The sequence below is a fragment of the Danio aesculapii genome, chromosome 15 (genome assembly GCF_903798145.1).
Source record: "Danio aesculapii chromosome 15, fDanAes4.1, whole genome shotgun sequence".
NCBI lineage: Eukaryota > Metazoa > Chordata > Actinopteri > Cypriniformes > Danionidae > Danio > Danio aesculapii.
The window spans coordinates 6217764-6234536 of NC_079449.1; the positions used below are offsets into that span (position 1 = coordinate 6217764).

General features: G+C 35.9%; 1 protein-coding gene across 1 annotated transcript in view; it reads right to left on the reverse strand.

The window, feature by feature from the left end:
* The window catches only part of grik1b (glutamate receptor, ionotropic, kainate 1b), a 94702-nt gene extending 78437 nt beyond the window's left edge, over positions 1-16265 (reverse strand). The window contains exon 1 of the mRNA XM_056474055.1: positions 16067-16265. Within this exon, the coding sequence (XP_056330030.1) occupies positions 16067-16265 (199 nt within the window). The remainder of the gene's footprint in view (positions 1-16066) is intronic.
* Positions 16266-16773: the final 508 nt, after the last annotated feature.

Below are 16773 nucleotides of genomic sequence, written 5' to 3' on the forward strand. Positions count from 1 at the left end.
GTTTATTTACGAGTTTCACTAAAACAAATATTTTGAAGAATGCTAAAAACTCTATAAACATTGAGGAATTATTCTATAAACTATAGTAGGAATAACAAATATTATGGAGGTCAGTGGTTAGAGGTTCCCAGCATTCTTCAAAACATCTTCTTTTGTGTTCAACAGAAGAAAGAAAGTCAAACAGGGTTAAAACAAGAGAAGGGAGAATTCCGAAAAAAAAATGTGAACTGCCCCTTTAAGAACTGTTTACTGTAAGGTTCTTTGAGGAAGTAAAAATGGACGGATCTTTCTCAAATCTGTCATATAATCCTGAGATTATACAGCAGTTAAACATGACTGAGAGCTGTGGCTGTAGACGAGTAGAGTGTTGTGTTTGAGAGAGAGCGACTTCACTGTGCTGAAGGATCTAAGAATCTCAGGACAAAGATGCTGTTGTTTCATTCATTCCACATCACTGGATCACAGTGTGTGCGTGAGAGAGCACTTCCTCTCCCACTGCCCAAACTATCAGCACATCAGAGCAACGTTCTACCCCAAATTTAAGCTTATTTACCCTGAATTCGCAGGGTAAGACAATAAAACAACTTTAATATTTACTAGGTGAAAAAGCAGATTGTATCTTACTAGCGGCATGATACATTAATGCCTGTCACACAAAGAGGCAATTAAAACATCAATAAAAAACATCAGTGATGCACTTACAAACACCACACACACACTAAAGTCTTAATTGTTATAAATGAATCCTCGGAGGGAGGGAGAGAGGGAGAGAGAGAGAGAGAGAGAGAGAGAGAGAGAGAGAGAGAGAAAATATATTTATTTTGTTTATATATATATATACTAGTGCTGTCAATCGATTAAAAAAATGTACTAATTAATCATATTTTTTGCAATTCATCACGATTAATTGCAATTAAACGACTGAAATTAAAACTTTTTTGGCTATTCAAATGTAAAATCAATGTAAATTCAAGACAAAGAAACTATTTAATTCATAATATGATTGTTTATCACAATTTTTGCTTAACTTGTAACCGATTTATTCATGTAAACAACATACAAGAAGAAATAAACCATCAAGATCCTCAAACTTTTGGCTTGAAAGCCATATTTATTTCAGAAATAAAAACACAGGCATGTAAGTGCCATTTGAAATTCAAAACAATCAATGCCAATAAAAAACTAAAATTTATTTCCATGTTGGATTTTAAGTGGACTGCAAAAAAACTCCAAAATACAGGCATCGCAAATATGGAAAATTATTATAGTAAGTGTTGAATGCAAACAATTGAGCTCATTGAAAAGTTGTATTGCTGAGAGTTGAGAACATTAATTATCAAGTAGAAACCTCTTTGCTTAGTCCTCCTTTACATTCAGTCAGTTGCTAAGACAGTCCAGTCTGTTGACATTATTGGGGGACAATGTGGCCCTTTTCCTTTGAATGATGTGAGCTGAGAGTGAGAATCACAGAATCAGCATATGAATTTCGGTTCCACTGGTGCTGCGACAAGGACGTAAGAAGCAACAAAGGCACACACAGGTACGCGTTGTGTCACACCAAGGACTATAGAATTCTTACAGGGGACTTTGGTCACACCATTTCTAAACATTTCATTCTAAACAACATTTAGGGATATGGTCACTGTCCGTTTGTTCTTGCTGCTAGGAAACACACACGCACACACAAACACACACACACACACACACAACAGGCGCAGTACAGAGCACCCGAGCGATTCCCTTCAGATTCATCAACACGTATGATCGAGTTCATCAAATTGGCTTAAACTAAGTGTTCTAATGTATGGCTATATTGTACAAGCAAGGATTCTGACAGCAACGTGAGGCAGACGCTTTACAAAAGTTGTGTGTAAAGGGGAAACACGTCAAACTTAATGAAACATTTGAGGGCGCATAGACTCAACTTAAGGAAGAGGAATGCGCTGTCTTTGACAATACTCCGACTGTAATATGATTAAGATAATAAGCTGATTAAGAGTCTACCATGTAAACAGCGTTTTTTGATTACCTTAAAGGATTTGATTACCCGAGTCATGAAATGCTGAAGTTTTTTCTTTCCATTTGACATGCGGTATCAAATTCCATTAAGTCCTTCTTTGGTCTTACCCATATTTCTTTGCACGTTGAACACACGTTGGCCACAAAAGGAAAAAAAAACTGCAACTGCGTTAAATTTTTTTAACGCATTAAATATTTCAAATAAATCGCATGCGTTAACGTGCTAATTGTGACAGCTCTAATATATACACATTTTGAGCAAGTAATGAATGAAGAAAGGACAATTTCTAGATTTTTGTCTTTTCACCATCACCGCTCAAGAATGTTGTTTGAATTTACATTTGCGAGGTTACCATAGAAACGTAAGCTGTTTGCCCTTTTATTGGTGCTACGTTAAGATTATCTACAGCTCCGGATTGGTCGAAACGTCCTTTTAGGCCTCGTTTACACCTCCAGTAAAATGTGACCCAATTCCGATTTTTCGCTCATTGGTGACACAGATCACATCTGTTCTTTGACCGTGTAAACACGAGAAAAACAACGCATGCATTCGGATATTCAGGCCTCCTTCATACCGTATGTGGAAATAAATCAGATATAAATCAGATATGTGACAATGCGACAGTAAACAGGCAGATCAGATTTACTGCGGCATTCTGTTTTGTACGTCATTAATTTTGGGACAATGTGGTACTTCTCTGCAGTTTATTGATGTAGAAGGAAGAAAGTGTGTGGAGACGCTGACGCGGTAACCATCAACAACAAAGGGTTTACTCATCCTAAAATTTCAGACACACTCCTCCTCATTAAAGCCCGTACTGTAATGGAGTAGTTTTTCTCAGGAATTGTAATTTACTGAGTAGTTATAAAAATCTGTACTTTTACTGTCCCTTGAGTACATTTTTAGTGCTGTATCCATACTTTTACTCCACTACAGTACTTTCCTTTAACCTGTAGTCTCTACTTTATTTTATCTTGTCTATGGGGATTAAAAAAAATCAGTCCTTTGATTCCAATTAAATCACACATAGACGGTAAATCGCAGCATAATGAACTACTTCAAGACATGGGCGATTTATAATTGCAGCAAACTGTTTGGAGATATTCAAAGTGTCCAAGAAGATGTCCAAAATCTTTACACAATTGACCCAGAGACTGTTTAAATGAATGTCACTGATTAGAAGATGTCGGTTGTTTACTGTATGATGACCGAAATGGCCTTAAACACCCAGCAGGCCCAACACTTAACACTCATCATGACATCAGACTGACATTGTACCCCAACATCATGGGGACTTTGCATTTTGTTTGGAAATGAAAATCGAGTTTTATTTACAAATGTAAATAAAAGCACAGACAGCTCATTTTAATAAAATTGTTCATAACCTGAACTATGTAACCTAAAAAACACACTAAAGACATTGAGCTCTATTTTAACGATCTAGACGCAAAGTCTAAAGTGCATGGTGCAAAAGCATTAAGGGCGTGTACAAATCCACTTTTGCTTTTTTAGGAATCAAAAAATACGGGTTCTGCTCCGGCGCATGGTCTAACAGGGTTGTGCTTATTCTCGTAATGAGTTATGGTTGTGTTTTGAGCATAACCTGCATTACACCAATCAAAGTCTCATCTCTCTTTTCCTTTAAGAGTCAGCTGTGTTGTGCCATGGCGAATTTGCTATTTACAAAGCAGAATTTATAAGTGGAAAACTGAATGCTTCACTAGCATAAAAACAGTTAAAAAGAGCATCTGCAGCGTGAGGATAAAGAAAGAGCCTCCTCCATTCGGCCTCTTTACTTTCTCTTTACTTTTACTCTTTTCTTTACTCCTTTACTTTCGTGGATAATCCATCAGCCCACATATTTAATTTTGCTTGTTAAGCACAAAGATTTGTTTCAAAACTATTTTTAAATTAGGTTCTAACTTTAAGCAAATTATTAAATGAACAACAATAATAATGAAGTGGGGTCAAAAAGTTATATCCAAACACGGGTACTATTCTTATGTCCCATATGGTCCAAAACCCAACAGGTGGACAAATCTAAACTTGTTTTTATTAAAACAAATATAAATATGCATATAATAAATAATACTGCTAACAATAATAACATTATACAAATGCAAATTGTCATGAATAATCTGACAAAAAGACCCCCCCGGGGTGAGGCACAGAGGCAATGGTTTTTATATTTATGTAGAAAATAATAATTCTTGTTACATTTTAATCCTTTAATTTGTAAAATATTTGCGTATTGCTGTACATCCTCTGTGTATTAAGCAATGTGTGCGCGTTTAAGGCGCACAACTAACGCGATCCAAAATGCTAAATGACTGAATGTAAATGTAAAGTAAATAACATGCGTGTAAAAGCATCTGAATAAACGCACAAATGTAAATAAAAGCACAGACAGCTCATTTTAATCAAATTGTTCATAACCTGAACTACGAAAAGAAACCTACAAAGCCTCACGGCATCCCAGCAGTGTTTTTGGCAGGGGTTTCTGGATGTCAGTGAGCGACTCTGAGCTGAAAGCAGATTAGCCCAGCTTGTTTAACATGCTTAACGGGGACAAGTGCCCAGAATCACACAGACACTGAGCTTTTAACCCAGAGAAAAAAAGCTGAGAGGACTAATTGAAACAGCAGCCATATGGAGCAGATTAAAGGTTTGCGCAGATAGATTAGATTCGACCTCAGAGCGGGAGAAATTATGCAGGCGGATTAAACACACAAAGAGCATTATTAAAGGACACCACAGAAACACCATTAACCACCGCCGGCACTAATCGCTCCATACATCTTAATTATGAACAAGCTAAATGCATATTGCGCGATTATACATTAGCTATGCATTATCAAACTTGCGACATGGATTGCAGTGGATCAGAAATCTCAATCAACACAACAATAACAAATCTCGATATAATAACGAATGTCTGTCTCTCTTTCTCTTATAAAACAGCAGGATTGGCAAATCAGGATTAGTTGGAATGAATTGAAAAGTTCAATGATAATTCTGCAGCTTTGGAAAACATCATCTCTTGCATCATTGCATGAACAATACAAAGTCACCTGAAGACACAGCTTCATTCATTCATTTTCCTTCAGCTTAATCCCTTTATTCTATCGCCAACTTATCCAGCATATGTTTTACACAGTGGATGCCCTTCCAGCTGCAACCCAGTACTGGGAAACATCCATACACACTGATTCACTCACATACACTACGGCCAATTTTATTTATTCAATTCACCTATAGCGCATGTGTTTGTATTGTGGGGGAAACTGAAGCACCTGGAGGAAACCCACGCCATCACGAGAAGAACATGCAAACTCCACACAGAAATGCCAACTGACCCAGCCGGGACTTGAACCAGCAATCAGTTTGAGCCGCTATTGCATTACATTCCAAGAAAAGAAATCTACTTTTAGGATCCAACAACATTTTAACCACATTCAGCCTCCTATTCAACTTACATTATTAATATTCCTCACTCAGCACATAATAAAAAACTGCTTACTAATGCTAAAATCCATATGCAATTGTGCATGATATACAAAAAGGAACTACAGTACACTAAAGTGATTTTTTCATAACTTAAGTTGCACCAAATACAGGGTTCTTACACGTTTTCCAACTTCAAATTTCAGCACTTTTCAAGCACTTTCAAGGTGCAGTTTTATGCTTTTCCAGCACCTAACAACCACTGTAAATTGCATTTATATATGCTTTATGTACCTTTTCACAATTAAATCCAAAGTGCTATTTTAAAATACACAATATGACATTTCAACTTAAAGGCCACCTATGGTAAAAAAATCTACTTTTCAAGCTGTTTGGACAGACATTTGTGTATGTATGGTGTATAAACTGTCATATTGGGGTGATATAAGCACACCCAGTTCTTTTTTTTTTATTTAACAACATAAAAAACGGTGGACCAATTGGAGCGGTTTTCAGATCGACCGCAACTTTACGTAGGAGAGCGGTCCCCCCGCCCACCAATATTGATTGACAGGCGTGTCATCATATCCTCAGTTTGTTGATTCACGTCCGCCATTTTCAGCGTGAGTCGAAGCGATATCACTAAAGGAACACGCTAGCTCTATTTTTAGATGCAAGGCTCATTGGGCTCAACACAAGAGCAATATTCTCCACATTATCGCTCTAATCGGAATTATTGGTTGTATCTTTAGGTAGGTTTGCAAACATGTGTACTTCTCATTGAGTCTACCTTATACTTCAGCCGTTTGCATTTCTCGCGATCCCAGAAGCTCCCTATAATCTTAACTAGCATGCGTTTTAGAATTCTAAACATAGGTTTCTATCAGAGTACACTCAAGTCAACGGCTGGGTGCCGCAGACCGCTGCAGAAACCTATGTTTAGAATTCAAAAATGCGTGATGTGACGATTCGGGACACTTCATGTTTCTGCCGCGCCACAGAGAGTGTCTGGTGTGCCATGTCGCGGCTTCGAGCGGCGCATCCGGTGCCTCAGTCAAAGTTAATTCAGTGTGCGTGGTTATTAGTCTCTGTGTACAAGCTCGGCACTTGAAACTATCACACAGTTGGCTGTAAAACTGTACAAAGACACAAATGATTTTGTACTCTCTGCTTGGTCTGTACAAAATCATGTGTGACTGAATGCGGATCCTCTCAGTCTGCCTGTCTGTGTTGCAAACACAGAGCGGGTGAGCTCATGGTCCCGCCCCATTGTTACGTTGGGCGGGAAGCCGAAACTAGTCTACATGTGAAGCAACACACCCCTAAATCAGCGAACTGTGGACACGCCCCCAACATGACACTTTTTAACACATTATAATAAAAAAATCTGAATTGTGTTTTGAACTGAAGCTAAACTGGCACACTCAGAAGAACCATAATATTAATATTAAATCAGAAAAAATAGGTAAACTATGTGCCCTTTAAATTGTTGAATACTTTGGAGCATAGATTTATTGGGATAGTATGCATATACATACATTTATTGGGATATGCATTCTGCGTGAATGTCTTCTAAAATCTGCACATACGGTGAACGAATTCCGAGCCCTGCAATTTAAAATTCAAGCAGGTTCAAGCACCTTGTCCAAAATCTAAGCACTTTTCTAACCTTGGAAACACTACATTAAAAATCAAGCATTTTTCAGGATTTCCAGCACCCGTACGAACTCTGCAAACAACTGCATGGGCCGATATAAGATTCTGACGATATGATTACTTTGGATAAAAATATCACGGTTTCACAGTATAACGATATTGGTATTGTGAAAACAACAACTTCTTCCCCACATTAAACACAGTATATTTTATTTTGAGATAGATTTCAAATATTTTGGAATAATAAAGATGTCAGGCTGAATAATTAAAATAAATCATTTGTTGATTGGCAGGGGTGTCGCGGATAAAAGTGAAATGGGTTGAGGAGTCGCAGAAGAAAATGAAGAGCGGCGCGGGGGTGGAAGTGAGGAGGGGGATCGGTAAAATGAGGTGCTGGATCAGATTTCAGAGGTGCTGGATCCGGATCCGACTTGTTCCGGCACAAATTAAGCCCTCGTTGCCCTAAAAAACGAAATAAAATAGTCTAAAAAAACAACTTGCATTTACCATAGGAACAGTATAGCACAGGGGTGGGCAAACTCGGTCCTGGAGGGCCGGTGTCCAGCACAGTTTAGCTCCAACACTACTCAAACACACCTGAACATGCTAATCAGTGTCTTCAAGATCACTAGAAATCTATAAGCAGGTGTGTTTGATTAGAGTTGGAGCTAAACTGTGCAGGACACCGGCCCTCCAGGACCGAGTTTGCCCACCCCTGGTATAGCAGAAAATCTGGTTATTGTCCCACGCCTATAACTGAATGTTGCCAATATCAAATAATATTGCATGTGCAAAATTAAATAATTAACAAGCACTGCCTTATCTAACTTCACTCAATGACTTTTAATGTAATATTTTAAGTGTTTGTAGTAGATATTACAGATAAACCTTCTCAAATTGATACAAATAGACTGACAAACTGTCTTGTTTCTAGTCCAAACATCTAAAAATGTTTTAAATCAGGAAGCATTTTGTAATCTTATTTCAAAGTGAAACCAAGATTATTTGACTTACCCCATAGGCAGGTTATTTTATTTGTTTTAAGGAAAAACTCACCTAATATTGACTTATTATTTCTGATAACAGAATATTTTCATTTGTCAAGAAAATGCTTCTTGATGCAAGACCTTTTAGATATGTGGACTAGAAACAAGACAAGAAACCTAAGCATTTATTTTGCAGTGTGCGTCACTACACTATTGTCATAACAAAATGCATTAAAATAAAATGGGATAGGTGCTAATTTATAGTCACAAAAAACAATCAAGATATTAATTAAACATGATATTTCTCCAGTTATTTTCTCCAGTAAACGGTTTTATTTTGAAATAAATAAAAGATAGTTGTGCAGTATACTTCTTTAAGTTCTTCTGAGTGACTTAAAGGGATAGTTCACACATAAATGAAAAGTTTCTCACCATTTACTCACTCTCTCCACACGTTTTTGAGCTTCTTTTTTACGTTGAACACAACATAAGATATTTTAAAGAAATCTGAAAACCGGCAACCACTATGGAAGTCAATAGTTACCAGTGTTCAACAGACGCAAGAAATGACAAGTGAAATAGTAGCTCATGACAATCTTTAGTTTTGGGTGAACTATCCCTTTTATTTTAATGCAACGACATTCATACAGGCTTGTGATAGAGTAGGTGAAGGGAGAGTAAATTGTGAGGGTTTTTTTTGGGGGGGGGTGGTGTGAAGGTGAACAATCACCTTTTTTTAAGTTATTAGTAATGAAGATTATACACTTTTGTCTTGCGAAAACACCATACAGTAGGACTAAAACCAAATGAAGTTAATGTTTCAATTAGACGCACTGACATTCATGCAGGTGTGTGATGAGTGAAGGTAGAGTAAATAGTAAGAATTTTTTTTTTGGGTGGGGGGGGGGGGTGCTGGGGGGTATCAATCACATAAAAACACTTCACACAGGACTAAAACCAAATAAAGTTGATTTTGCAGTCAGATGGGATGACAATAATCATTTTTAAAGTGTCTAAACAAGTTTTGGAACCACAGAATAAACCCAAGTAAACAAGCTTCCTTTACATATAATTGTCACGGTTGCAGGTTTGTGCGCTTTCCGGAGTATCTGTTTTGTCACATGGGTTTGTGTTGTTTGTTTGTCCACGTGTATTTGTTTGGTCCTGATGGCACTCAGCTGTTTGATTTGATCACCAGCTGAGGTTCATTATTGAGCCTATATCTGGGCTACGTTTCTATGTCTCCTTGTCAGTTCGTTGTGTTTGCTTATGTGAGTCTGTATTGTGCTCAGGACTAAGAGGAGTGACTGCTGGACTTCGTTTCGCTCTTCTGTTCCTGCCCCAGTATCCCAGTGTCCTCACGCTCCATTTGAAGCCCTGTTGGCTTTATTCTGACAGTGTTAATTAAAGTTTCACTTGCATATTGGATCCTTCTCTGTACCTTTATTTACACGTGACAATAATTGGTAAATTGAGGAAAAGTTGGTTATATTTTTGCACATTCGTTCAGTGACAACTAGTGACATGCTCCCTATATTGTTTACCATGGTACTTTTGAATATCTGGTCTGAAATCAAATGCAAGCATAACTTCAAAACAACATTAGCACTATTATTTTGAATGTGAACAATGTTGTACTTAGTCATTGGCTGCTAATATGTAGAGGCAGATTTAACCAATAAGCGAGGTAAGCCTGTTATGACGCGGTTAATGGTCATCATAATCTTAAATCCTTGAAAGCTTTTAATATTTTGATTTTATAAAAAATGTATGAACGTTTATATGCATTCATGTGTGTATTAAATCATCTTTGTGTCTGTTGTGTATGTTAAATATTAGACCACTCACAGGCTTTCAACAACGAATGTTTTTTAATGTCAACTTCACGTAAAACACAGCGCTCTTATACAGCCTCACACAAGCTTCCTGGTTTATCATTTCTCTCTAGCAATTTTCTGAACTAACTTGACTGACACTCATTCTAGCCAATAGGAACCTAGAATGCCCTGCTTGTGCAATGTCATTGGCTTAGAGTAAAACACAAATATTACAGTGTCAAATTACAAAAAAAAAAAAGAATTACCGCTTACGGATGTTTCTAATGCAGCGTCTATGGGGCTGTGAGTAATTTTGATGTTATTCTCTCCTCTGTCTGCCATCTGATACTAATTTTTCCCTTTTTCTGAAAGTCTTGATAACACCATCGTGGAGTTTTTCTTTTATTGTTTCAGCAAATAGGATTGTAAAAAAATGATTTGTTGTAGTCCCCCATTCACTGCACTCTAAGTTTACCCAACTAGGACGACTTCTGCTGATGAGAAACCCGGAAATGTGAAAAGGGTCTATAAATATCATGAAGTTTCTATAAATTATATATAACATTTTCAATAGAGGATCTAACAAACACAATTTTAACATAAGTATTACATCCATGGGCGTCACAAACTGTGGGCGCACAATCGCCTTACAGCAAGAAGGTTGCCAGTTGGAGCCTCGGCTGGGTCAGTTGCCATTTATGTGTGGAGTTTGCTTGTTCTCCCTGTGTTTGCGTGGGTTTCCTCCGGGTGCTCCGGTTTCCCTCACAGTGCAAAGACATGCAGTAAAGATGAATTGATTAAGCTAAATTGTCTGTAGTGTATGAGTTTGGGTGTTTCCCAGTACTGGGTTACAGCTGGAGGGGCATCCACTGCATAAAAAACATATGCTGGATAATTTTAATTATAGGTTCATTCCGCTGTGGCGACCTCTGATTAATAGAGACTAAGCTGAGAAGAAAATGAATGATTAATGAATATTACATCCATGCAAATATATCCTGCAAATATATCATGGAGCAGTCCAGCCCAGGAAAAGATTTAGCTTTAAAAACAAATCAAATAAAATGTAGAGACTGAATTAACATATAAATGTAGAAAAGAAGATAGTGTAATATAAAAAAAGACAGAAAAAGAAATATAAATGAAAAACAAAACAAAAATAGGTAAATCTGCCACTGCTAATATGATTTCACTAATTGGAAATTGTCCAAAATACTCAAATCAAATCAAATGATTAAGGAGAAGTATAAATGTGTGAATATGTAACCAACTTCACCCCTGTGTTGTTAAATGACATATTAAGCATTATATAACACAGTCTCACAGGCGCACAGTCTTTAGATTTTTTTTAATTAACCGTGTGAAGATGACTTATGAAATATAGTTCCAGAGGCAGTCTGGCAATCAACAATTAAATAAATTCACTCAACATCTATCTGCGTCAAACACGGTTTATAACAATTTAAAATAATTTATAGGCTGCACTTTTCTAAAACCAAATTGTCAAGAATAATCCCAGAAATTGATCCAACATGTTCTAGGTGCCACAGAGATGAGGCCACCTTGGGCCATATGTTCTGGTAACACAATCTCACGACAATTCGTAACTTTTTAATTTAGTGGCTAATTTGTATGAATTCGTGCGATCTAATTCGTACAATTTAGTACGATTTGCTCATCCTCCAATGACGGTTGGGTTTAGAGGTGGGATTAGGTGCCACGCCTCCTTTTTAAAATCTTACAATTTTGTACGACTGAACTCATACGAATTAGCTACTAAACTGACAAAACATAAAATACTTACGTTTTCTCGTGAGATCAGGCTGGTTCTGGATGTGTCCAGCCCAAGGACCATTTTGGTCTGCTGTGTTTGAGATTTTTTCTTATGCAGTTGAAGTCAGAATTATTAGCCCCCCTTTGATTTTTTTTTTTTTCTTTTTTAAATATTTCCTAAATTATGATTAACGGAGCAAGAAAATTTTCACAGTATGTCTGATAATATTTTTTCTTCTGGAGAAAGTTTTTTTTTGTTTTATTTCGGCTAGAATAAAAACAGTTTTTAATTTTTTAAAAACCATTTTAAGGGTCAAAATTATTAGCCCCTTTAAGCTAATCCCCCCCCCACCTTCCACACTCCCCTGACTGTCTACAGGACAAGCCATCGTTATGCAATAACTTGCCTAATTACCCTAACCTGCCTAGTTAACCTAATTAACCTAGTTAAGCTTTTAAATGTCATTTTAAGCTGTATAGAAGTGTCTTGAAATATTTCTAGTCAGATATTATTTACTGTCATCATGGCAAAGACAAAATAAATCAGATATGAAGTTATATATAAATCAGAAATGAGTTATTAAATGATAAGTTATTAAAACTATTATGTTTAGAAATGTGTTGAAAAAAAATCTCTCCGTTAAACAGAAACTGGGGGAAAAATAAACAGGGGAGCTAATAATTCAAGGGGGCTAATAATTCTGACTTCAACTGTATATGTGAAAAGGAGATACAACCAGATCCAGTAATAGCACTATTTGGTGTGACACCTGAAAACCTTGCACTACCAGCAGGTCAATTAAATGCACTAGCTATCTCTTGCTTGTTGGCCTGAAGGCTTAAACTTCTACAGTAGAAGTCAACTAAACCACCAACACATACTAAAGGGGGAGAAAATGTCATGGCATATTTAAAGCTAGAAAAACTCAAATATTGCACCTAAGGCTCAAATAATAGATTGGAGACCATTGCTGTCATATTTTGAGGATAGATTTATTCCAAATACTTGAATTGTAAGCCCCAACCCAGCATCATATGACAACATTAGCATTACTATTTTGACTGAACTATGTTGTGCTTTGATAATCATTGGCTGCTAATATGATTTCACTACTTGGAAATTGCAAAGAATACTTTTCTGAAGTTATATTATTAAGGCGAATGTCTGAATGTGTGAATATGAAGCCAACTTTACCTCGATATTTTACATGACATATTTAGCATCGTATGACAACATTAGCACTATTATTTGGACGGTGAACAATGCTTTGATAATCATTGGCTGCTAATATGATTTCACTATTTGGAAATTACAGACAATACTTTTCTGAAAAAGGCAACAGATTGTGGAAATTGGCAACCAAAAATCTTCATATCTAAATGTAAATCATATATACCAAATATACCACAAGGACCAGTTTTAGGTCCATTATTGATTATATTTTACATTTATGATATGTGTAAGATATCAGAGTTGTTCGTATGATACAAGTATCTTTTGTTCTGGGGATAATTTAGCAAAACTTATGGAGTTGATTAAAACAGAAATTAATAAATTGAAATTGTGGTTTGGCATTAACAAATAGTCATTAAATACAAGTAAAACAAAGGTTATGTTATTTGGGAAATTAAAAAGTAGTCATAATTTAGATTTAAAAATTAATAATGAAGTTATAGAAAGAGTATATGCAATTAAGTTTCTTGGTGTTGTATTGGATTACAGGATTAGTTGGAAACTGCAAATAAATAATGTGATATCAAGATTAGTAAAAACTGTAGCAATAGTGTGTTAAGCAAGATTTATCCTGGACAATAAATCAATGTATGTATTATAGAGTATAACACACTTATGTTGGCATTAGACAATGGACGATAATAACCGCTTTCAAGGTATACCGCAGTTTAGAAAAGTCAAGGTTTTAAAACCGCTAACATTTTCTGCTCTACCGTTCCTAATGTATATGTACAGGGGGGTTAAAGTAACCTGTGTGTTTGAAACTAATGAAGACAGCAGAAGTCAATGATTGATTATTTAGCCTGACATGTTTACTGCTCCAAAATATGATAATGTTTTCCAAAATAAAATATATTGTGTTCAAAGGGGGAAAAGTTCTTGTTTTTTACACAGAAATTAATACAGAATACATTTTAGAGAAGTAATCGCAATACTGTAATATCTTGAAAACGTAATATTTTTATCCAAGGATATCATGCCGTCAGAATCTCTTACCAGCCAATGCCTAGTTTCCATATATGAGTTATTGTGTTGAAATTTGGCGGAATACATATAAATCAAACTTACAATCCTTATATACAGTACAGAAGCAAGTAATTAGAATGATAGAAAATGTGGGGTGTTTGGAGCGTACAAATCCTTTAATTTTTAAATTGAAGATATTTAAGTTCAATGATTTGGTTACATTTAAAACAGCACAATTTATGCTTAAAGCTAGGATTAAATTACTTCCGAAATGCATACAAATGTTTTTTGAAGAAAGACAAGGGGATATTATCTGAGAGAAGAACTAAATTTTAGGAGGTTGAAAACAAGGACAACTTTAAAAAAGTCGTGTATGTCTGTATGTGGTGTGAAATTATGGAACAGTGTGGAGCAGATTCTCAAACAATGTCAGGATATTAATCAATTTAAAGTTGTATAAATATATATTATTAAAGGAATATAATGATGAAAAGGGGTGATTGACAAAGAATAAAATGAGAAAGGTATGATGAAATTTCAATTAATGGGTGTTTGCAATGCTATGTATTTTTGGGTCTATGTTATAAAACAAAAATATACAAATGGAATCAAACAGAAAATGTAAAAGATGGCAAAAGGATAAAATATGTCTCATGTAAAGCTCATATGTCTCATGTAAAAAAAAAGAGATAAGTAAAAGAAAAAATAAATTGAAGTAATAGACGAATGATGTGTGTGATAATGGGAAAATAATAAGCGTGTACTCCGTCCTGCTCCTTTTCAACCATGTTGAAATGTATTTTGTTTAAAGAATTGTTTTGTGTGTGATTTTTCTGTCCAAAATACTCAAATCAAATCAAATGATTAAGGAGAAAGTGTGAATGTATGAATATGAAACCAACTTTTACCTCAATATTGTTAAATGGCATATTCAGCAACATTTGACAACATTAGCACTATTTGTTTTTACTGTAAACAATGTGTGCATTGATAGTCATTGGCTGCTAATATGATTTCAATATTTGGAATTTGCAACAATACTTTTCTGAAATTATATTGTTAAGTCCAAATCAGTGAAACATAAAACAAACTCTACCTCAATATTGTTAAATAAACTTTAGCACTCTAAAAAAATACATAAAATAGTTGAAAAAAAAAACAACAACTTACATACTGGAGGAACAGTATAACAGAAAATTCTAGCAGTTTTAAAACCTTAACTTTTCCAAATCACGGTAAACCTTGAAACTAGTTATTGTCCCATGCCTATAACTGAATGTTGCCAATATCAAATAATATTGCATGTGCAAAATTAAATAATTAACTAACACTGCCTTATCTAACTTCACTCAACGACTTTCAATTAAATATTTTAAAGTATTTGTAGTGGATATTAGAGATAAACCTTCTCAAATTGACAAAAATAGACTAAAAATATAGTCTTGTTTCTAGACCAAACATCTAAAAATGTCTTAAATAAGGAAGCATTTTGTAATCTTATTTCAAAGTGAAACCAAGTTTATTTTACACCCCATTGGCAGAGTATTTTGCTTGTTTTAGGGAAAAACTCACTTAATATTGACTTATTATTTCTGATAATATAATATGTTCACTCGTCTATAAAATGCTTTTGGATTTAAGGATTTTTAGACATGTGGACTAGAAACAAACTGCTTTTTTTGCAGTGTTTTGTCACTATATTCTGTCACAACATAATGCACTAAAATAAAATGGCACAGGACTTTGAAAATGCTAGTCACAAAAAAAAGAGCATTGAAATAAATAAATAAAAAGATAGCTATGCAGTGTACTTCCTTATGCAAATTTTGCTTGTGTGCTGTAGTTGTTTTTAATAAAAGAGTGATTATTTAGAATCCTTCTAAATGATTTAAAGGGATAATTCATCCATAAATGAAAGGTTTCTCACTCTGAAGTAATTCCAAACCTTTATGAGTTTCTTTTTTATGTTAAACACAAAATAAGATCTTTTAAAGAAATCTGAAAACCGGTAACCATTGACTTCCATAGTAGCAAAAACAAACATTATGTCAATAGTTACAAGTGTTGAACAGAAGTCGAATAGTAACTCGTGTTTGGTAAATATCCCTTATGTTTTATAGTTATTATTAAACTTTACAGTAATGAATGATTGTTAATAATCATAACTCACCGATCCTGAGGACCTGCTGCGCGCTGAGACCGACCTCCGCCATGAGACACAGCAGGATGAAACTCACACCTGTCCGCTTCAGCAGCGCACACCTGCGGGAGGAACGTTTAACATCCATATCCGTCTTCCTTCTGTATCCATCCAGGAACAAATCCCATCCGAGCAGCATATCTTTCCACTCACTCGCACTGGTGCTCATGGGAGTCACTCATCCTGGTGCTAACTGGGCATCACTTTCCAGAACAAGTGGCCGAGAATGAGCATCCTTTCCCGGGGTGCTTCAGGACATTCTGGCGCTGCGAGGAACCGAGCGACTCCAAATGAGGCCACTGGCGACTCTCTGATCCGCAAACATGGATCCGTTTGTGAAGATTAACTTCAAATCTGGCTGCTGCCGACCTCGACAACGTCTTTACTCTCTTGGTACACCGAGGAAATGATTAAATCTTGTGCCGGGGCTCTGATGGAAGCGCACATCTGCCAGCGGATTAAATACGCGTTTATCTGTCACTCACTCGCCGACTGTCTGTGAGTTCACCAAAACGGGAAAGACACCTCATTCAAAGGCAGTTTAACCCACTTTTTACAAAAAAAGGTTCTTATTGTATAGAAGAAAAAAAAATCAACCCAAACGAGATCAGGAGAGCAAGTGTGCTAGGGAAAGTTCAGGGCAGAGGGGATTTGATTCGTTTAGATGACTCGAATCT